The sequence below is a fragment of the Balaenoptera physalus genome (genome assembly GCF_965194825.1).
Source record: "Balaenoptera physalus genome assembly, chromosome: 7".
Lineage (NCBI taxonomy): Eukaryota > Metazoa > Chordata > Mammalia > Artiodactyla > Balaenopteridae > Balaenoptera > Balaenoptera physalus.
Window position 1 is genome coordinate 6,044,930 of NC_138886.1, and position 23,194 is coordinate 6,068,123.

Below are 23,194 nucleotides of genomic sequence, written 5' to 3' on the forward strand. Positions count from 1 at the left end.
CGGCAAACACGCCCCTCCCATACCAGCGGCCTAGATATGGCCTCAGAATCCTTCTCAACACACTCTAGGCAGTCAATCAACAGTCACTAGCATAAGAGAGAAAACTTGTTCCAACACACTCACTTTTACACTTGGGGAGATAGCACCCCAGGGAGGAGGATCTGTCTAAATCCTGGGTGGACCTAAATCCTAGGTTAGTACCTAATCCAGGCACCAACACTCCCGACGTGGGTTCTTCCCACTGCCTCCTCCACCCCCATCTGGTCGGTGCTACCCAACCCCTGCCAAGGACGTCTGATCTCTGGGCTTTCGGAAGTTTCCACTGTTCCATCTCTGTCCTGCATATTGAGAGGGGTAGGTAATGGAGGTGTTCAATGGCAGGGGAAGAGGACAGGACTCAGTGAAATTGGCTTGGCCTACAGCAGTAGAAATTTAGGTCAGATATGAGGATGAACTTCCCAACAGTGAGAACCACTACACTTAGGCCGGAAGGCTACAGAATCCTCTTCCTCTGAAGGTTGAGAAAACACTGAAAGGGCTGACGTTGCCTGCCAGAGGTGACGTCTGGGCAGAGAGATGGATTGATGGGCTTTGGAGGGAAATGCTAGGTATTGTGTTGAATTGGGAGCACAGCAGCCTCACCTCGCACCAGGAGCCAGACGGACGCCCTCGTGACCCCGTTGGAGTTGCTGGCCATGCACTGGTACCGCCCGCCGTCACTGGGGGTGATGTCCCTGACCTCCAGAGACAGGTTGGCCAGCTGGGTGACTCTGCCCGTCGAGGCCGACAGGACTCGCCAGTCCCGGACCCACGTCAGGTTGTAGGGGGCCTCGCCCAGGACCCGGCAGGACAGGACGGCGGTCTCTCCAGAGGACACGGTCACGTTGGGGACAGGGACCACCTGCGGCGGGGGGTCTGCAGGAACAGGAGTACAGGAGGCACTGAAGGGTTGACACAGGGAGGGGGCCATCCTGCAGGCCCTGGTGGTGTCCAGACCCCGGAGCCCACCGCACTCCTCAGGACACGTCAGCCAGCAGAGCAGTTCACCAGCATCTGCTCACCATGCCCGGACGGCGCCACCCCACGGCCATCACACACCTGTCGAGGGGGCTGCGTGCACGCGTGCGTGCGTGCGTGCGTGTGTGTGCGCATGCGTGCGTCTGCACATGCGCACGCACGCCTACCTTCCACACAACACCCAACTGCGATACTTAGCAAGAGCTACACCACTCTTCACACCCTTTGAGCCAATAATTCCACCCTGGGGGATAAAGCCTCGGAAATCACCCTCAAGAGGAAAAGAGTAACAAGTACAGAGCGATTCTCTGTACAAGTAGCAGCCAAATGTGGAACTAAGGAAGGCCACTGCCCCAAAGGAGGAAAGAGCTAAGAAACCCACACTCTCAACAAGAAAAGGTCGTAAGAAGTGGCAGGTCAGAGACCGTCTATCCAGGGACAGTCTGCAGGACCTGCAGGAAAAAAGCTGGATCCACATGTCAATGACCATGATGTGCAAGTATACGAATGGGGAAATTTGACTCCGGACAAAATTAAGTAGTATTAAGGCATTACTTACTATTCATTTTATTAGGTGTAATCATAGAATCTTTATTATATGGGAAAATCTATGTTTTTAAAAGAGATACATACTGAAATGTCAGGATGCCTACAATTTAGTTTAAAATAGTTTAGCCATATCTGTGATAACCTACAGGAGAAAAGAATCTAAAAAAAGAATGAATGTATAACTGAATATACATATATTCAGTTATATGTATATAAAGAATATATTCAGTTATATGTATAACTGAATCACTTTGCTGTACACCTGAAACTAACTCAACGTTGTAAATCTACTACATTCCAATAAAATTAAAATTTAAAATAAAATAGTTTGGCCATAAAATGAAAAGGCAAATATGGCAAAAGATTAGCAATCATTAAGTCTAATAAATGCACGTGCAAATTTCCTTATACTGTTCTACTTTTCTGTACTTACCATTTATAGTAAAATATTTGCTGACCCGCTACAGTGTTAGATGACAACAAATCAGGTTGTTTTAAGTACGTATAATATTATCCCATTTTTGTTAAAATGCACACATAGATAAAGGTCTGAAAGAAAGTAAATCAAAATGCTATCATTTTGATAGAACAGAGGGATCACAGGTCATTCCGATCTTTTCTGCTGGTTTATATTTTCCAGTCTTCCTACAGGGAGCATGCGTGATTTTGTGTGAGTTTAGGACAACTTAGAGTGGCTGATCTCTCCCTGTTCGTTGGGCCCCTTTTCTTCTCTTCAAGACAGCTTAGGTTCATTATTTTAAAAATAAAGCCCATTCATTTTAGGAGGGTCTGCGGCATTGCCAGCCTCCCTGAGCTCAATGGTGCCACGGCGGCGGGACCTGGAAGCATTAAGGGTTGGGAACGACGGGATGGACGGCGGCCCCTGTGAGGGCCCGGGGGCTGGCCAAGAGGTCAGGGGTAGGATTGAGGCTGGTGGCCGGGGACACAGCCTGAGCTGCAGCTGAGACTCACAGGCCATTCATGGGTGAAACAGCCCAAACGGGGAGGGGGGGGGCGGGGAGCCAGCAAGCAGGTGCAGTGTGGGCATCAGACTCTGGATGACGGACAGACCCCAGCAGCTGGCTGGCATGCTTGCCCACAGATGGAGAAACCCTGGGAGGAAATCCTAGAGGGAAAAATCAGGAAGGGGGTGGGGAGGGGATACGCGGACAGGACCAAAGAGACAGACCTGTGACGACAATCTGGGCCTTTGCTCGTCCGGCCCCAGCCCTGCTGACCGCTGTGCATTCATATGTGCCTTCTTCAGCCTTGGAGGCCCGTGGGATCTCCCAACTGCTGTTCCCTGACCCCCTGTGGACAAAGAACAGCTGGAGACACACAGTCGCACAGCCCCCAGTCAGGGTCCCCCAGCCTCGTCCAGACACTGGGGGGCTTGGTCCCCTGAATCTTGCCCAGAAGGGAAGTCGCAAATCCTCCTGGAGACTTGGTAAGAAGAGGCAGACAGCCAAGGACATGCCAATCCCATGATATGCTATGTGACTCTAAGTGCCTTCCCCTCTCTGAGCCCTGGAATTCCAACCATAGTGGAGAGGGTCTCAAGAGGGTCCTTCCTGCCCTGACCAGCACAGAGCTGGGCCTGCATGGGTTGAGTCTTCAGAAGCTGAGGAAGGCCCATCCCATGAGGATGGCCCAGCAGCAGTGGGAGCCTCAGGGAACCACCCTCCCCCATCCCTGGCCAAGCTGGGAGGTGCCCAGGAGGACAATATGACTGAGACCAAGGTCCCACTCCTGCCACCCACTCCCCTTAGATCCCTCCAGGGCATCAGGCCCCCAGGAGCCCTGGGGCTGGGAACAACGGGCGGCCCTCAGCCACTCACTGAAAGTGCCTCTCCTCGCCCAGCCTGGCTCCATCCCGCCGCAGCTGTAGCCAGAAGGGGAGGGCGCTGTGCACAGAGCAGGAGATCACCAGGGGCTGGTGCAGGTAGCCGTGGATCCTGGGGGGCATGCTGACCAGGGGGGCACCTGTGGGCAAGGACCAGCACTCAGGATTCCTCCAGTGACACAGAGACCCACAGGGATGAGCCCGGGGAGAGAAGGCCGGGATACAATCTCTGGCACCACCATCCAGCGGTCACCAAGAGCAGGTCGCGTCGCCTCCTGAAGCCTCAGTTTCCACCTCTGTAAAATGGGGTTAATTGGGTTACTGACCTCATCGTGTTGCTGTGAGGAGTTGGTGAGAGATGGGGTGTGGAAAGCACCTGGCACATGCACGTGGCAGGACCGGCTCCGTCAATGAAAACTCATGGGGTTTTTATGGTTTGTGAGAAGACTGGCCAGGACGGACCAGCCTGTGCCACCATTTTAGCAATTCTGTGGGGCAGAGAAGTCAAACCAGCCCTGAAATCTGACGAAGTGCTACCCGGACAGGACTCTCCAGGGGTGTGGGTAGGGCTGTGAGTCTGCTTGTCTGGCTGGAGGGTCAGTTTTACCCAAAGTTGTGGGAGGGAAACCTTTTTTATTGAAAAATAAGCATACTTGGAGCATGGCTGTGAATACAAAATTCACACGCATTTCTGAGATAAAATAAGAGACTTCCATGAAATCTCACAGCTTGGGATGAGCCTCTTGGGAACCCCATCAGATGCCACTGCCCCCCTCGCCTGACCCTGGCCTTGGGGTGATACATATTCTTTCCTTGGCTCTTGGAATTACTTCAGTGGAAAAGTCTGAGAACTGTCCCCCAGGGTCAGTCTTGGACTGTCAGTGCCTCACTGGGCGATCACGGACGTGTGCTCAACCCTCTCACTGCCCTCTCCCCCCATCCCCACCAGAAATGCTCCGAGGCTGAGGCAATGTGCCAGACCTCCTCTGAGCATAGAGCTGGAGGTGGGAGGGCGGCGGGTGACATCATGCTACAGGCTCCCTGCCACCTCCCAGGGGAGAGGGGCGTTGGGCCATCCAGCCACGTCCTCAGCTGCGTGCACAGCAACCACCACTCACCCCCACGCACTGGAAGCCTCTGCCGCGCCAGCTCCGGCTCCTTCTTTCTTGAGCTCAAAGAGCCCAGGGACCTGAGGCCCCACCCTCCCCACCCCCATGTCTCCAAACCCAGAGCCTCCTGCTCTCAGTCAAACTCCCAGCCTCCCAGACCCGGAAAGTAGGGGAGGCACATTCCCCCCCCCCCGCAACCCCACCTCCACACTTTAATCTACAGCTGACATGGAGACCAAAAGCCAGCGCTAAACTCAAAACTCTGGGAGCCATCTGAAAGAACAGGAGAGAGAAACGGAGGCTGCTGAAATTGCTTCCTGAAAATTCCTCCTCAAAGCTGTAAAGGCCAAGGGAGGAGAAGCCCAGGGGCCGCAGCAGGGGAGTGGAGGCCAGGAGACTGAAAGAAGGGGTCCCAAGCCCCCGACCCTGCCCTGCCCCACTCGGGTCCTCCAAGTCCTCCACCTCGCCACCGGCACATTGGCACCCTCCCTGCATCCTTAAATGAAGTGGGATGACCCCCAGCAAAGTTGATGATGGAATGCCAGTGTCATCCACCTCTGAACTCCTCCCCGCTCACTGCCAGGGGAGGGGGGAGTGGGCTGGAAGAGGGAACGAAGCCCAGTAAAGAGGCCGATGGCCAGTGAACTCAGACCCCACCCCACCCCAGGACCAGAGGCAGATCTGGAAAGCCAAAGACTTTGCCCTGACCTCTGGGAGCTTCCAACCCGGATGGTGAGACCCCAGGGACACACGGGAAACCAGCAAAAGCCACGCACATGGGAACAAACACAACATGACCTACAATGATGTCACAGGAACAGCAGCCGTGTGGAGGGCCCCGCTCCACGGTTCCCACGTCCTGTGTGCAGCCTCTTGAGTACCCAAGAGCCGTCTTGTTATGTGCATTAGCTTATGGAACCCTTCGAGCAACCCTATAAAATGGGTGACCTCGGCTTCCCCAGCTATAAAGTGGGGACACATCTCAGAACTGGTGTAAGCATTCAATGAGCTAACGCGTGGCAAGCGCTTGGCCCAGGACCGTCCCACGGAAAGTGTTCGAAATGGTGACTAGATTAGTATTACCATGATTTTGACTATGATAGTAATTATGATTAGCGAAGGCATACCCATACCCACTGCCCTGCCCACTGCTGTGTCTACGGTGCCTAGCACCATGACCGACACAAAATGAATGCTGAATGCACAGGTGGATGGATGGACAGACAGACGGATGGATGCATGGATGGATGTGTGCATGGGTGGATGACTTTGCAGCAAATCCTTCAGCTGAAAGCTACATCTGAAGCATCTCAGTATTTGGCATAATGCCTTGCAGAGCCTGCTGCCCAGAGAAGTTTAATGAAAACATATTTCCTAATCTAATCCAATCTAATCGAATCAGGAAAGCCTTCCGGAAAGAAATGAGCCTCCAAGGGAGCCAGGGAGCTGGGGGTGGTAAGAGCCAATGACTCACCTGGGGCCACCCCACCGTAGGAAACTCCAGAGACACGGAGGAGGGGGTTTCCCTCATGGTCCTTGCCCTTCACCTTGAGGTAGAAGCGCTCCTGGGGGGTGCGGAAGGACGGCCCGCCCCACAGCTGGTGCGTGGATCCGTTGGAGAGGAGCCGCGTGGGCAAAGTCAGGAGGGACCGCCCTGAGCTGTGTGAGAGCTCCATCGAGTCCAGGAGGCCGGGCGCCTGCAGGCCTGTGGAGTTGATCACCAGGGAGATGGGCACCCCTGCAGAGGGAAGGGCGAGGAAGGAGATGCTGCCATCTGTGCTGGGCTCCACGATCCTCCCCAAGCAGGGGCTCTAGGACCACAGTCAGAGACCAGCCTGCTTGGCCGGCCGTCACTAGCCCCCTCACCTTCTCTTCCCTGGGCTAACTAATGCTGGGTGGGATAAGCAGAGAAGCGGGGGCTTGCTACTGTCCGTGGTCCTGAAACCCCAGTGTCCCTCCAACCCACGGCTTCCCATGGCTTCATCCCCTCCACTGTGCAGACTGCGGTGCTCATTGAGCATAACTGGGAAGGGGTACCCCCACCCCTGCCCCGCCACTAACTCTGGTGCTGGCCGTCGTCAGGCAGGCTCTGGGACCGGCCGAGGTGAGACACATGCCCTGGTTTGGGAATGCTGACTCCTGCCCATCCTTTCCCCATGCTCATCTTTCCTTTGGTTTCCTTTTCTATCTCGTTGAAATGTACTTTCCACACTAGCCCAGGACAGACAGAACTGGACTTGGGTTTTATAATCTCCTAAGTTGATGTGGGAACGGTCAGGTCGCTCCCTTTGCAGCTGGCTCTTCATTGTTTGTTTTCCTCTCACTGATCATAAACCGGGGACCAGAGGATGTGGTCCAGGAAGTGCCTTCAAATTTTTGAAAAAATATCAAACAATCTGGAAGGGGCATATACAAATCTAGAAGTCCAGATTCCTTTGAAAAATCAAGCGTGTCAGTGCTGGGCACCATTCCCACGTTGCAACAAGCAGCCAACGGCGTGTAGCAGCTGTTCCTGTGGCCCAGACCCCCACTGTCCAGTTAGCCACAGCCTCGCCCACTCCCTGGTGCCCCTGGCACTGAGACCAATCGCTATTTATCATTTGCAATTGCCCTGCTGTTTCTCTGTCCCTTTTGGATGTCTGGGACCCACATCTTTATCAAAAGCAGAAACCAAAGAAGGTCACAGATGGCCCCTTTCACCCTCTTCCACTGGAGACTGGCCAGTTTTCAATCCCCACTGTAGCACTTCATGTAGGGTTTCTTTTCTCTCTTGGCTTTAGAATAGGAACTGAGTTTCTCTGCCTCGCGCCCTCCCTCCTACTGGCAAAAACAAACACGACATGAGCAAGCAGACCCCTTTTCATTTTGAAGATATTACTGCTGGTCCTGGCAGGGAAACCTACAAGGGCTGACAAGAATGACAGACATTAGAGGAGATACAGACTAGAAAGAAAGCCCCAAGGATCCAGCACACACCATTTGGGGTCACTATTCTGTGGTCCAAAGTTAGCCTGACCTGGTCTAGTCCCCCCCATCTCTGTTCAGCTGGTCCTAGCAAAATCCTCTGGATGGACCCGTGGCAAGACACCATATTTTCCAAACTATAATTAGGACCCTGGTCTGGCTACCAGATGGCATTTTCTGGCATGAAGCTCTGGAACCCTGAGCCAGAAGCCTCTGCCTGCTCGGGGGCCCAGCCTTCTCCAGGTGGAGCCATGATGGGGTATGTAGGCAACCTCAGAACCCAGTGGGCGGCTTCTCAGTGGAAAACTCATCCTGTGCCTCCAACGGCCCCCCAGGCTATCAGCCTCCGGGGGCATCTAGATGTCCATCAGGACACTCTTGCCCTTGGAGTGAGACACTGGTCCCCCTTTCGGGGAAGGTGTCCACTCAAGCACCTCTGAATGTATTGCACCAGCCTGATGTTCATTGGAAGAAGTGGGGCTCTGGACAGACAAATCTCGACAAAGAGCAAGGGGAAGGAGTAGCAAGGGGGACTGCATGAGGTCCTGGAGGCCTCGGGGGGCAGGGAGGAAGTTCTAAAGGTAAATGGTCCCACGGTCACCTGGGCTGGAGCCGACAGAGGGAGTGCTGGCCCTGGGCGCAGTTCACTGTGATGTGACAGAGAGGCTAGACCCAGCCTCTGCAGGCCCGTTCCATAGTCACACACTCACGGCTCCCCCCAGAGCTCCCCCCACTTCCCAAAGGCGAGCCCCACCTCCGCAGAAGGCGGCCCTGAATCGCCCTGGGGCCAGGAGCACCGTACCTTGCAGGGGCCACTCGATGGTGTGGTTGAGGTCCAGGGAGGGCTGAGTGGAGAAGCCAGCTCGGAAGTCGATGTTGCTGATGCCCGTGATCCTGACCGAATGGCGGCCGCTGCTATAGACCTAGCACAGGCCCAGGCCCACGTCACTGGGGCATCCGAACCCAGCACCCCAGCTCCAGGCAGGAGGTGGGCGACCTGACCCGGCCTGGAATCGGCAGCTGGAATTCTCCCACCGTTGCATACAGGTGGGCAACTTACCTGATCCCTGGGGGCCCAGCACGATGCCCCCCAAATGAAGTGGAAGAAACCCAGCTAGAGCACTGTCCTGAGCGGCACTTTCGAAGCTGCCCTGCCTTTCCCACTACCACCGCCCCCAACACCCGCGGGTCTGGTCTGTCCCCCTGCACGTCTAACCCCTGCCTTGCCTTCCCCACTGGCATGAGAGCTCTTGGCTCAAAGATGCTGAGTTTGAAGGATAGCGGTGCCTGCAGCACACAGCACCGTGCCTGGCGCCCAGTAGGGGCTCCATACATGATTGCCTGATCAGCAAGAGGCATATCCTCCTGAAGCAACAGCCTGCCCCATCCCAGGGTACTTTGTCAGGAGCCCAGCCCGCCCCCAGCACCTTGCAGATCAGAGCAGACCCTGCTCCCCTGCCGGCCCTGCCCCTCTGAGCCCAAGGTCACCCTTGCTGCTTCCGTGCACTCTTCACAGGACAGGGTTCTGAACCACAGGCCAGCTCAGTCACCCACCTCTGGACACTCAAGTGGTTTCTATAACCCCTTCTTAGAAGTTCCCTAACTAACCCCAAACCACTCCACTTCCTCTCACTGATGCAAGGCAGAATACTCCTCCTCTGTTCTTGACCCTTTACTTCTACTGATATGCCCACATCACTATCCACACTCCAGCTCTCAGCTTCGCAGGGCCCCAGGCTCCCTGGGGCCAGGCAAGAGGGAGGTGGTATCTCAGGCCAGTGAAGCTGGTCTCCCCAACCCCAGGAACCCAAGGCCCCCCTACCTTGATGGACCACAGCCCAGGATGCTCAGGCTTAAAGGCCACAACCTTGGCCGAGTCTGGGATGTTGAGGAGCACGTTGAGGCCCTCGTCCCTCTGCAGGATCCTCCCTGTGGAAGTCCCAAGGACCGCTCAGTCCCCAACCATTTCCTGGGGGTGACAGAGGCCCACCCCGTCCCCTGGAACCCACAGCGCTCCAAACACCAGCCTCGGGCTTCCTAGAGGAACTGACAAGAGGCCTTTGGTGGTACCCGGGCCTCTACCTTATCCTGATCTCCATCCTCATCCCTCCCCAGGTGCCAGCTGTACCCCTGGCCTCTGGACCTGAATACTCAGGACATCCTCAGAGCACCATGGGGCCAGGAGACCGGGTCCAAATCACACTGACCCTGGGCGACCCGACAAGTCACTCCACCTCCCAGAGCCCCAGCTTCCCATCTCTACGATGTGCCACTAATTCTTGCCCCCACTGACTCTCCAGGCCACTGAAGAGTTCCACTGAGAGAACACGGGGAAGATGCCATGTGATCCTTGAAGCCCAGGGACTGTCATTATTTTAATTCCCCTAGCTGGGCTGCTAATGGCCTTCCTGCTTCCTCACCTACCACGGGTACCCTCTCTGCCCTTCACTTGGCATCCCCCCTACCCTCCTTGCTCCTGGAGCCTTGTGTCCAAACCCCCCATCACCCCAGGGCCTCTCTCTCTGTCCCATTCTGGACTCCCAGCTCAGTCTCAGGGCCAAGGTGGAGGCCAGCCCTGGGTCGCACGTACCCAGCGGGTCTTGGACTTCGATCTCGGGCCCCGGGCCACTCAGGGAGATGGTGACCTCCTTCAGGCTGGGGTCAAAGGGGATCTTCCACGTGTGCTCGCCGCCTTCCTCGTGGTCCGTGGACAGCAGGTGCACCTTGGAGGCCTGGATTGCTGACTCCACCCACTTCAGCACCTGGAAGGCAGGTATGAGAAGCTGACACTAGCAGGTGCCCGTGATGTCTTGCTTGTGTCTGGCCCACAGGAGGTGGGTCCCTAACACGCTGCCAGCTGTGTGCAAAATCCGGTCCCCCAGTGGATTTTAGGCAGCATACAGGCTTTCCAGGTCACCTGAGGCCACCCCACTCCCCACTGCCTTATACTAGGCCCGATTCACACGTCACTACCCTCTTGGCCTGTGGGCTCAGAACTGTGACACCTGAATGAAGGCATCCAGAGGACTCAGCTGGGACAGAAGGAGCAAAGGGTGCCCTCTGCTGGGAAGACTTCCCTCCTTCTTCACATGGCCAACTTCTGCGACACCCATCACTTCCTCCAGGAAGCCCTCCTGATGCCTCCTACACACTGATGAACTCTGGAGATCCGGAATCTCTCCCAGAGCAATGTGGTTCACCATCCCCTGCCCAAGGGGCCTCAGACCACACCCTCACCTGGACACCATGCTCTCTAAGCAGGACCATGTCTCTAAGCAGAAAGCAAAGATAGTCTCCTCCTGACCCTTATCACAACACTGAGAAACCTTATATCCTTTGTTTCTACAACTGCTTATTCATTCTAAAATCTTACTCTTTCAGACAGGTCCCACTGAAAATCAGGAAACAGGTAACTCTCTCTCCAAAATACCATACCACTTATTCTCCTGAACAAGGAAGCAATCAGGTGAATCTGCAACACGGGACATTGTATAATCAATGCCTCTCCAACAAGTTAGTGGCATGAAAAAAGGGTGGACTCCTCCAGATTTAAGGAAACTTAACAGACGTAAGAACCCAATGAAATGAACAGCCCTTGATTAAATCCTGAGTTGACATTTTGAGGACAAATAGGGAAAGTTGAATATGGGCTTGGCATCAGCTGATACTAGCAAAGTACTAGTCATTTTATCAGGTGATATTGTGGGTTACGCTGGAGTCTATCTTTTTTTTTTTTTTAATTTATTTATGGCTGCGTTGGGTCTTCGTTGCTGCGCGCGGGCTTTGTCTCTAGTTGCGGCGAGCAGGGGCTACTCTTCGTTGCAGTGTGAGGGCTTCTCACTGCGGTGGCTTCTCTTGTTGCGGAGCACGGGCTCTAGGCGAGTGGGCTTCAGTAGTTGTGGCACTTGGGCTCAGTAGTTGTGGCTCACGGGCTCTGGAGCGCAGGCTCAGTAGTTGTGGCGCACGGGCTTAGCTGCTCCGCGGCATGTGGGATCTTCCCGGCCCAGGGCTCGAAGCCGTGTCCCCTGCATCGGCAGGCAGATTCTTAACCACCGCGCCACCAGGGAAGTCCCTGTTTTTACTTTTCTATATCTTTGACACTTCTCATAGAAAGTTTTTAAGCAAAAATCAATTAAAAGGAACAAGTATGACTTTACAAGCATGACTTTAGAATATACCTGAGCAACCATAGGGGTATCCTGTCGCTTACCAGTTCTAATCAACAGGAAGTGACTTCCTAGAATACTGTTTGGGGAAATGTGAAGCCACATTCAGCCTCAATTAGGAAAAGGTCTGTGACTGATTAGCAATGTCTGCCATGGATCTGGAATTAGAACGTGGTGTCTGGCGTGCTACACATTGGCCATCCTCGCTCTAAATGACAGTCCTCCAGCTCTGCCTACCATGTGATCTTCCATGGAAGGGAAAGGGAACAGAAGGGAATTGGAAGAATTGCTCGAGATTTGGAAAATGAATATATTTTGGTCAGACTGAGCTGGAACATATGCGCCTAGATTTTACAGCTAGACTTCAGTTATCACTGGACAAGAATTCTGTGTTCTGAAAACTCCTCTGTTTTTATATTTGGAGCTACTTCATTCTTCTGTTTTTGCCTAACTTTCTAAGTGACGTTTCTCTTGAAAAGATCCCACCTATTTTGGTTAAGAAATGAGGACAAGGCTCTTTGTCCACACGGAGGTAGACCAGAAGCAGCAGCCAAGGCTCCCAGCTAGAAAGGCAGACAGAAGCTGGCGAAGTAAGTGAGGCAGCTCCCCGACAGCAAAGCAACAGCTCTGTGACCACTGTCCTCCTCCCCCGGGGCCAGGCCTTGTCAGGGGTCAGGAGGAAATCAGAAATGAGCAAAGCTGCCAGGAGGTGGTGGCAGCACCAGCTGACAATTACCCAGACGAGTCACACCCGCTACTGTGTTGCAACTGTCATTACAAGCTCTTTCTAGGATTTTTTGATGGAGAGAAGATGCCCAAGAGCTCAAGCTACTGCACGGGGAGGGCTGAGATGGGACAGGAGGCCAGCGACCCCATCAGGAGGCGGCCCGCCCATGAGGGCTGCCCTATAAGCACATCACCACTCGGGAGCTGGGGGTGCTGACCCTCTTGCCCACAGCAAGGCCAGACGGCTGCAGGCCCAGGCCTGGGGGCAAAGCCTTCTGGACCTGGCGATGGCCCGGGGACTCAGAGAGGAATCGAGGGAAACTTCTGAGCAGAGAGCCTTCATCAGGCAAGCTTAATGTTTATTTGCGAAGGTAATGGCTTCCAGATGCTAGCGGGACAGGGAGAGCCTGGGAGCCAGCAATGCACTGGGGCTCATCTCTGTTGCTGATGGGGAAGGAATGAGAGAATCTGGCGCTGCTACCCCGGCCAGATGGTTGCCGCTCAGCCGTTCACAGCAGATAAATCATTCCCCGAGGCTCCTCCCAAAGCATCTGACAGTCAGGGTGAGGAAGCCGAGAGGGGAAGCTGGGGACGGGGGCGCCAAATGGGCCTCAAGAACCACAGATCAGAAAACTGAGGGCCTTTGACAACTGGGCACCATGGGGCCCTGGGCCCAGGCTCTACCTTTCTGAGACCGTTTTCCAGAGAAAGCTCTTACCCTTGAGGGGGCTTCGCTAGAGCTGGGGTGTGTGTATTCTGCGCTCCACACAGAAGCACAGGGGCTGGAGGTATGGCCACCACTAACCCTCACCCAGGGCTCCCTGGCGCCTGGCCTCATGCAGAGGTCTTCCTCCTACCCTTGTCACCATCTCTCCAGGCAGTAGCCCTCATAACCCAACTGTGCACCTGAGGAAACAGAGGCCCAGAGAGGTTAAGTGCTGTGCTCAAGGTCACACAGCAGACAGGTGGCAGAGCTGGGGTCTGAAGACAGCATGTGACCTTAACCCCCTACCACCCCACCTCCCCTGGGAAGGGTCCAGGATGAGGTCATCTCCAGGGCCTGTGTCTCCTGATCTGTTAATCCAAACCACCTGTTAATCTGACCTCCCCTCCCCCCCCCCTCCCCCTTAGTGTCTTAGAGGGCATTTCACCTTTCCCCTGGTTAATGCCCAGATTCTGAGCAATTTGTCATATTTGTACCTGCTGGTGCTGGACAGGGAAAGGGTCCGAGCCCCCAGAATGGGACTTCCCAGGAGCCCAGAGGGCTTCAGGATGATGGGTTTTCCCAGAAATTCTGACCATTCTGTTGGAGCTGGGGACAGGACGTTGAGCTGGGTCTGAGCTGGGGGGAAGCCTGTGGGAAAGATGTGCTAGGGCAAGGAGGCTCTTGACCTAGCTAAGTCCTAATTAAAAATGCACACCTCTGGGGACCTTCCTGGTGGTCCAAGGGTTAAGACTCCGTGCTTCCAATGCAGGGGGCACGGTTTCGATCCCAGGTCAGGGAACTAAGACCCCACATGCTCCGCAGCATGGCCAAAAAAAAAATGCATACCTCTGGGACAGGCCCGAGGGGTCACACTGCCTGCCTCCCCTGTCCGTTGAAGGATGGCAAAAGCTACAGATTACCCCTCCCAGGGGGAGAGGATCTTCACCTTCCTTTAGTTACTCTGGAATCTCAAAGGTGGAATAAAGCTAAACGCCCGAAAGCACAGAGACCTAAGCTTGATGGATTCTCTCTCAGCGCCCAGCACCTAAAGCTGCACCAGCGCAGAGCAGGTGCTCGATAAATGAAGGGAAGAGAGAACGCAAAATGTGTTGTTCCTGCCATGCTGGACATACTTTGAAATGGTCAAAAAACTGACTACACAGGCAGGGTTTGGGGGACTTTTGCAACTTCTTCTAGCCGGAGCCCCCTTGGCTTGGGCAAAGGCACTGTTCCCTCTCCTGGGGGGATGACCACAGCCCTGGCTGCCCCGGCTACTTTCCCAAGCTTGCCAAATGTCTGGGGACATCTGGAAGGGGCCAGGTACAAGGCATGAAGCTAACGAATGACAGAGCTCTATTCAGGGAGGAGAGAGATCCAGGTCCCTAGCCAGGGGCAGCCAATCCTGGCCATCGGATGTCCTACCACGTCAGACGTGTCCTGCCCGGCCAGGCTGCCACGGCAGAAGGCTGGCACCACAGCCAGGAGCCAGGAGCTCACCCCAGGTTCCATGGCTCGAGGGAGAGGCTACGAGAGTCCAGCCCCACACCTGAGCAAGCGGTCCTCCACCGACCCACCCAGATGCCTGACATCTGATTTGCCCCAGCAGGAACCCAGTTCCCGAGCAACTTCCCAGATAGGACACCCTCAAAACAAGGACCAAGCCATCATTCCACTCTGAAATGCCTCCCACCCTTGCTTGGGTGGCTTAGTGCCAGAGCAAGCTGACATGCCAAAAGAAATAAATCCTAATGTGTAGCAGAGAACCACAAACGCCATCTTTCAACAGGGAGTGAAGGCGCTAACCTAAACATGGCCCTGGAGATCATAAATATACAACATACCATACCCTCTCCCGGAGGCAAGAGGAGGGCTGGCTCGAGGCCGCGGTGGCCTCAGAGGTGCTGTTCCTCTCATCTTTCTCTTCCTCACGCACAACGGACTCCGTGTCATCCATTCACCAGCTACTTACCAAACACCTGCTCCATGCTGGCGGCTGTACCAGGCGCTGGAGATACAGTAGCAAACAGGAGCTTAAGGGCCCTGCCCTCAGGGAGCTCACAGCCTAATGGCATTAAATAATCGCAGAGCTGCAAAATTACGATTATATAAAGCAGTACAGAGAGCTGGGAGAGGGTATGAAAGGAGACTTGATCTTGATGGGAAATCGAGGAAGGTGCATTTCAGCTAAGACTGGGAAGATGAGGAGCCAGGGGAGGAGGAGCTGGAAAAACAAGCCACACGAGCAAAGGCCCTGGGGGAGGAAAGACACGGGGCGTTGAAGAAAGAGCAGAGAGGCCAGCAGGGCGGCAGCAGCGGGCAAGGGGGAGAACACAGGCGATAGGCTCAGAGAGGCGGAGCTCAGATAACGGTCTGGACCTGTTCCAGGGGACAGTGGGGTGGGACCTGTTGGTCAGATTTGTTTTAGAGGATCCAGTGGGATGCAGGATCCGGCTCATACAGGCTCAAGAAAGCCGATTATGAGCGTCACTTCCCATGCTCTGCGACTTCGTGACGGCAGCCTGAAACCAGCCAAAGTAGGAGTATTTACACCATGGAAGCGGGCATTCTTGTTCCTTCCAGAGAGAGGTGGTTGTGAAACATTTACCAACATGCCACTGGAAGGATCCCTCTGGCTCCTGGGGAGGAATGGACGTGCTGGGCAGAGGGAAAGCGGGGAGAGACCTGAGCCACTGATGGAGCCTGGAGGGGAGGAAGGGCAGGCACCTGGTCCAAGACCGAGATGAGGACACAGACACCTGGTCGGCGCTGGGGCATCAGCAGCCCTGCACATCAGGCTTCAGGGCCAAGCAAGCCTCTCCCTGCCAAGTCCCCAAGCTCGACTTCCTGTCTCAGCAACACAGCCCGAATCTGATGGCCGCCCCCCCATGCTCTTCCATCCACTCCTGGGCTCCTCGACCCTGGGGAGAAGCTCCCCCTACACCCCCACTCTGCCAACCTTTGTTAGATCTATCCTACCAGCCTGGACCTCCTGGGGGACCCGGGCTAAAACCCAGGGCGCTCCTTCAAGCCCCAATCTTCTTACCGGCAAAACTGAGAAACCCGCAGCACCTGCTTTTGGGGTGAGTGAGAGGGTTGGGCCAGATGATGCCAAAAATCCCTGAGCACCGGGCTTCCTGCGCTTCCTGCTGTGGCGTGAGCGCTCAGCACTGCTCGTCCCTGATGGCAAGCAACCCATGGGCCGAGCCGCCCGGAGACGCAGCATGTCAGGGCCGGCTCACCTCGGTCACCCGCTGCCTGTCCAAGTGGAACACCTGCCCGGAGCTGGCGGCAGCAATCTCCTCGTAGGCCAGGTAGCCAGGATGAGTACGGTCACCACAGTCGCCCGTCAGCACGAAGACCACCTAGAGGAGAGACAGGCAGCCTGGCTCATGGCTCCTCTGCCACCTCCTACAGGTGTGAGTAGCAGGGCCAGAACCAGGGAGGAGTGACCTGGAGAAAGCCCCTTCCTCTCTCTGGGCTCAGGCGATGCATCTGTAAAATGGGAATGATAAGAGTTCCCACCCCGTGGGGGTCAGGACTCATGCAGGTCACGTGTTCATCACAGGGCCAGGAATACAGTAGGTGCTCGATAAATGGGAGCCGTTATCAAATCTACGAGGAAGGGAATGGAAATCGACTCTGCTCCAAGTGGCCCCTGGAGGCCGCAGAGCTAGAAGAACCTTGGAGAACCCGAGTTCCTTCTAGAGGGGAGAGCAGAGAGGCGTCCCAGCCCGTGAGGTCTTTCCCAAGGATTCCAGCGGGCGGGCCCTCCTCCCTTCCCTGCACACATCTCCTTCCCAACCCCTCTCTGTGAAAGCAAGAAGCAAAAGCCCCAGCACATCTTCCAGACCCTTAGACAACGGAAGAAGAATGGCGGGGAGCGCCACGCCAGGAGGAAGATGGATTGCCCAGACTCTGGCGGGGTGTGAAGGGAGCAGGGTGGTGTGCTCTTTATCAAAAATGGGTCTCGCCAGGGAGGCATGCGGCCTGGCGGACGGGGCGGGAGCATGAGAACACACTTGGACTTCACAGCCCAGCTCGGTCAGCGGGCTGGTCGGCACTGCTGGCGGAGGCCGGACCCAGAGAAGCGCCAGCTCAGCTCTCCGGCGCAGGGTGGGGGCCTTGGGGCGGCCCTCGGAGACCCCAGCTTCCCCAGCACCCCCTCGTGGTGGCTCACCTGTGACTGTTTAAGCTGCAGCAGCTGCAGCACCTCGTCTTTCTTGTGGTAGTCCTTGGCGCGGGCATCCGAGAAAACGTAGATGAAGGAGCCGGGGTTGGCGACCTCCACGGCAGCCTTGATGGCCCCCATGCTCATCTCTGGGCAGTCCCCGCCTCCCTGCAGGACAGGGCAGGTCAGCGGCTGCCGCCCACCTCCTCGCCGTGGGGACCACCCAGGGAGGTGGGGGGTCCCCTCCAGTGGCCTCTGTCCCGCCCGTCCAGGGTCAGGCCAGGGCCCCAGCCACTCCCTTCCCTGAGACACAGTGTAGCATCCAATCCGCTTCATCTCTCATTCATTCACTCATTCCTTCATTCACTCACTCATTCCTTCATTCCTTCATTCACTCATTCACTCATTCATTCACTCACTCACTCACCCATGCCCGAGCGACACGGTCCCTCCCACAGAGTCTGGATGGGAGGCAGACTTTACATTAACAAGCACAACACGAGCATTTAGTTACCATTGTGAGGAGTGCTACCAGTGGGATAGGAGGGACGGGAGCCACCGGGACATCTAACAGACACACCAAAGAAGCCACGTGTTAGCCAAGGCTTGGAGGATAGAGGGGTAGAGGGGTCGCCAGGAGAAGGAGAGGTGAGGGGTGGGCAGAGGAAAACATTCAAAGCCGCCTCCTTAGATCCTCTCTGTAACCCGCCCTGGAACCGATTCCACATAAACACACAGCCCTCCCCTCCCCGCCCACCAGCCAGTAGCTCTCTGCCCCGCCAGGTTCGCACACCCAGCACCGGAAGCAGGGTGTGCACGTGGTAACTTCAGTAAACGCTTCTCTCTTTGGTTCACTCATCCCTTCCGTGTGCCGGGCCTTGTTCTGGGCCCTGGGGGACTTGGCAGTGAGCTAGACCGATCCGTGGGGTCCCTGCCTTCAGGAAGCTGGGTCGGGGAGACATATGCTGAACCAGGGTGTTCAGTGTGGCCCAAAAGCCGAGGAGGCCATGGGACGTCTGACCCAGTCTCGGGCCAGGTTTTGGGGGTCTGAACTGACCCCTCTTGAATCCTCCCTCAGCTACCACGTACCCCCTCCTTCCAAGCCTGCATCCAAGCAGTAAGTAATAACCACCTTCTACACGCCAGGCACAGGGAGTCCTGTAGGTACTTGGTTCACTGAATAAAGGAAGGAACCCCCCAAAATAAAAATCTGCAGGACCCCCAAGCTGGGGGGCAGCCCCAGGCAGAGCTGGGAGGCAGGTCATAGCGGTTGCAGGAAGCACCACCTTGGCCCCCGGGTGGGGCAAAGACCTTGGCCTCTGGCATGGACTGGGCAGAAGGACACAGAGGGCAGCCTACCTGCACGTAGAGTTCTCTCAGCTCCCTCTGAAACACCGCTGGGTCGGCCGTGAGGGTCACCGGGCCAATATCTGCAGGGAAGAGAGAGAGGACCAGGTGGGCTTGGACCCCCAGACACATAGCCCCCGTGGGCTGGGGCAGCAACTGCATGATGTGCCACCATCAGAGGGGAGAGGAGCTGAGGCCTGGACCTCAGAGACCTCCACGAATGGGGAAGTGGTAGGGGAGCAGCTTCCAGGGCTGCCAGGGTCAGATCTGGAAGGGAGGTCAGGCCACTTGGCCCCCTGCCCGCTCCAAACTGGACCCAGAGTTCCAGGGGAGCACGGAGATGGAGCAGGGGGCAAAACTCCAGTCCCGCCCCCAGACCCACAGTTCCCGATCTTTTGTGACTATGATTCCCCTAGAAACCTCCCCTCTACCAGCCCACCCACCCCCTGCATCAGCGGGAAGGGAATTCTGGGAAGACAAAGAAACAGAGAATTGAGCAAATAAAGTTTTGGACTACAGAGCAACTGGCCAACACCAGACTGACCAACAAAAGCTAAACCTTCCAGAAACTCCATTCATATATTAGCTCACTTGAAAAGAGCAGGATTAATTACAAGGGCGGATCCCAAATGTTGGCGAGGATATGGAGCAACTGAAACTTTCACGCACTGCCGGTGGGAATACAAAAACGGTTCAACCGCTTTGGAAAACAAATGGAAGTTTCTACAAAGTTAAACGTGCACCTACCATAGGATCCAGTCTTTCCACTCCTAAGTATTTACCCAAGACAAATGAAAACATACGTCCACACCAAGACTTGTACTCAAATGTTCATAGCAGCTGTTTTCACAATAGCCCAGAACTGGAAACAAGCCAGATGTCCATCAACTGGTGAATGAATAAACAAACTGAGGTACATTCATATAATCAAATACCACTCAGCCAGAAAACGGAACGAGCTACCAATACAGGCAACCAGATGGATGAATCTCGCAGACATAATCCTGCACGGAAGAAGCCAGACACAGAAGAGTGCCTACTATATGGTTCCATTTACAGAAAGCTCTGGAACTGGCAGAATTAATCAAAGGTGAAAAAAGTCAGAACGGAGGTTGTCTGTGGGATAGGGAGATCCAAGGAACTGTCTGGGAAGGCAGAAACGCTCTATATTGTGATGGAATGTGGGTTCCACAGGTGTATCTGTTTGTCAAAAGTGTAAAGCGAAGATTTGCCCATTTCAATGTATGTTAATTTTACCTCACAAAAAAAGAAACATAAAAAATGATCATCGTTGAGTGGGGGAGTGGAGGGTGGGAGGAGATATAGATGAAACAAGAATGGCAGTTTTTTTGAATATTTGGTGATGCTGGGTGATGGGGATATAGGGATTCATTATACTATTCTGCTTACTTTGTATATACTTGAAATTTTCCCTAATAAATAGTTTTTTTATTGAAGAGCAGTAATTGAAAGCCACAGCTAACATAAGACAAGGCTACCAGTGCACTGAGAACACGGCCAGAATTCCAACTCGCCATATGGACGCGTGCACAGTGCGGGTTTTGCAAGATGATGTGGACATCAGATTTCTTCAGGAAATATTTCATTTGAGTCCTTGGTGACAATTTTTAGTTCAAAAATTCTAAATTCCAGTCACCCTAAAAAAAATTCCCATACTTGGCAACTCATCAACAGACCTTAGTCCTTCTTAGAAAAGGAAGCACATGGCATTATCCGGCATTCATCCACCATTACCAAGGAAGGGTCTGGACACCAGCTCTTCTGCTGTATACTTTCAGAATCACCACCTGGAGGGCCCTGCCTTTCTGCTCTGTATTTATTCCCACACCCAACGGCCCCTTCCACACCTGCTCTGGCCTTTACCAAGCCTTCTCCTCTGCCTTCCTCCTGAACTCTGCAGTGACTAATTCAGCCGAACCCTCACCTTTGACCTCAGGCAGAGCTGACTGGAATCCTGGCTCCACCCTTCATCAGTCTTGCGGCTTCTCAGAGCTTACTTCACCGTCCCAAGCCTCAGTTTCCCCGTCTGTAAAATGATGCATTTCTCCTAGCTGAGAACCATCATTGTGAGAATCCAGTAAACGCAGGGAGATAAACGCCTAGCTTGGGTTAGAGCAAAGGCTCAGCAAACAGGAGCTGGCCCTGCTGATCTGAACATACAATTCTTTTTTTTTTCTTTTCTATTTTTAAATTTCATTTAAGTTTAGTTGATTTACAATGTTGTGTTAATTTCTGCTATACAGCAAAGTGATTCAGTTATACATATATATATTCTTTTCCATTATGGTTTATCACAGGATATTGAATATAGTTCCCTGGGCTATACAGTAGGTCCTTGTTGTTTATCCATCCAATATATACTAGTTTGCATCTGCTAATCCCAAACTCCCAATCCTTCCCTCTCCCATCCCCCCTCCCCCTTGGCAACTACAAGTCTGTTCTCTATGTCTGTGAGTCTGTTTCTGTTTCGTAGATATGTTCATTTGTGTCATATTTTAGATTCCACATATAAGTGATATTACACGGTATTTGTCTTTCTCTTTCTGACTTACTTCACTTAGTATGATAATCTCTAGGTCCATCCATGTTGCTACAAATGGTATTATTTCATTCTATTTTATGGCTGAGTAGTATTCCATTGTGTATATATATATATATCACATCTTCTTTATCCATTCGTCTGTTGATGGACATTTAGGTTGTTTCCATATCTTGGCTATTATGAATAGTGCTGCTATGAACACAGGGGTGCATGTATCTTTTTGAATTATAGTTTTGTCTGGATACATGCCCAGGAGTGGGATTGCTGGATCATATGGCAACTCTATTTTTAGTTTTTTGAGGAACCTCCATACTGTTTTCCATAGTGGCTGCACCAATTTACATTCCCACGAACAGTGTAGGAGGGCTCCCTTTTCTCCGCACCCCCTCCAGCATTTGTTATTTGTAGACCTCAATGATGGCCATTCTGGCTGGTTGAACACACAATTGCTGGGCAATCTCACATGAGGCAGACAGGCAAAGGCCGTCTTGCTCCAATGAGGTCCTCAAATTCTAGTTTGACTGAGGAGAGTAATAATTTTACTCAACATTGGTTATTTCTTTATTACATAATAATATACATTCATTAAAAAATATATGACATTAATGATTCTGACATTTCCTAAGCACTTACTATGTACCAGCCTATGTGTTGAGATGCTTCCTGCGTATTAGCTCACTGAATCCTCCCTCCTACCTGGTAAGTCCAACTCTTACCCACATATTACAGAGGAGAAATGAAAGCTCAGAGAGGCTAAGTAACTTGCCCAAAGACACACAGTCAGTAAGCAGCAGAGCTAGAATATTAGCTTAGGTCTGTACAACTCCAGAATCTGAGCTCTTCTTTTTCTTTTTTTAATTAATTAATTAATTAATTTTGGCTGCACTGGGTCTTTGTTGCTGCACACGGGCTTTCTCTAGTTGCAAAGAGCGGGCTTCTCATTGTTGTGGTTTCTCTTGTTGTGGAGCATGCGCTCTAGGCACGCAGGCTTCAGTAATTGTGGCACACGGGCTCAGTAGTTGTGGTGCACGGGCTTAGTTGTTCCGCGGCACATGGGATCTTCCCGAACCAGGGCTCGAACCTGTGTCCCCTGCACTGGCAGGCGGATTCTTCACCACTGCGCCACCAGGGAAGTCCCAGAATCTGAGCTCTTGACAACTGTGAACTGTACATAGAAATTCCTGACATGCAGAAAAAGAAGGGAAGTCTACCAACCAGAGATACCCTTATTTTTATATATAACTTTCAAAACTTTCATGCATATTTGTAAATCTTATATAAGTGTACACTATTTGAAGCAGAATTTCTATTTAAGTATAAATAATGTACTATTTTTAATTTGACTCTTTTCACTGAACAACATATTGTAAGCATCCTTCCAGAAGGTCAAATACTCAGTTCAAAATCATTTTTAATGGCTACAAAGTATTTCCTTTGTATAAATGTCCAATAATGGTCTTGCCCATATTGTTTTGTTTCCAATTTTTATAATGAACGATGTTATTAAGAACATCTTTATATCCACTACATTCAAGCACTAGTTCCATTGTTTCCTTGGGATACACGCCCGTAAGCAGAATTGCTGGGCCAAAGGTAAGGGCATTTGTAAAGACTTTGGATGCAAATTCAGTAACCTCATAACTGCCCTTCTCATCCCCAGACGTTCCTGCCTCTGATCCAGCCACCTGTCGTTGCCAGAGAAGCCGCCCTTGGGGCCAGTTTTGCTCACATCACCCCTGCTCAAAAATCGACAGCAACTTCTCCTTGCCTGGAAACTGAGAGAAGCCTCTGCGCCAGTTCTGAATCTGGGTGGCCCTGCCCTCTCCCATCACAATCTATCACAGGTGTCAGACTACCCAACAGTTCCCAAGGCTGGACCAGCGCTAGGCTGACCACATTCTCTCCCATTCACAGCAACATGAGAAAAATTAAGTTGGTAAAGTGGGTTATCACAAATTAAATGTGCTCCAATTGGAAGGACCACCCTTTATTCTTCGGTCCATCTGCTTCCTGCCTGGGGAGTTGACGATCACTCC

General features: G+C 53.3%; 1 protein-coding gene across 1 annotated transcript in view; it reads right to left on the bottom strand.

The window, feature by feature from the left end:
* The window catches only part of HMCN2 (hemicentin 2), a 154,508-nt gene that overhangs the window by 115,207 nt on the left and 16,107 nt on the right, over nucleotides 1-23,194 (bottom strand). The window contains exons 2-11 of the mRNA XM_082468057.1: nucleotides 18,608-18,678; nucleotides 17,258-17,416; nucleotides 16,320-16,442; nucleotides 10,073-10,244; nucleotides 9,305-9,411; nucleotides 8,285-8,405; nucleotides 5,993-6,256; nucleotides 3,405-3,549; nucleotides 2,756-2,877; nucleotides 643-915 (exon numbers count right to left, since the gene is read on the bottom strand). Coding sequence (XP_082324183.1) covers nucleotides 643-915; nucleotides 2,756-2,877; nucleotides 3,405-3,549; nucleotides 5,993-6,256; nucleotides 8,285-8,405; nucleotides 9,305-9,411; nucleotides 10,073-10,244; nucleotides 16,320-16,442; nucleotides 17,258-17,416; nucleotides 18,608-18,678 — 1,557 coding nt within the window. The remainder of the gene's footprint in view (nucleotides 1-642; nucleotides 916-2,755; nucleotides 2,878-3,404; nucleotides 3,550-5,992; nucleotides 6,257-8,284; nucleotides 8,406-9,304; nucleotides 9,412-10,072; nucleotides 10,245-16,319; nucleotides 16,443-17,257; nucleotides 17,417-18,607; nucleotides 18,679-23,194) is intronic.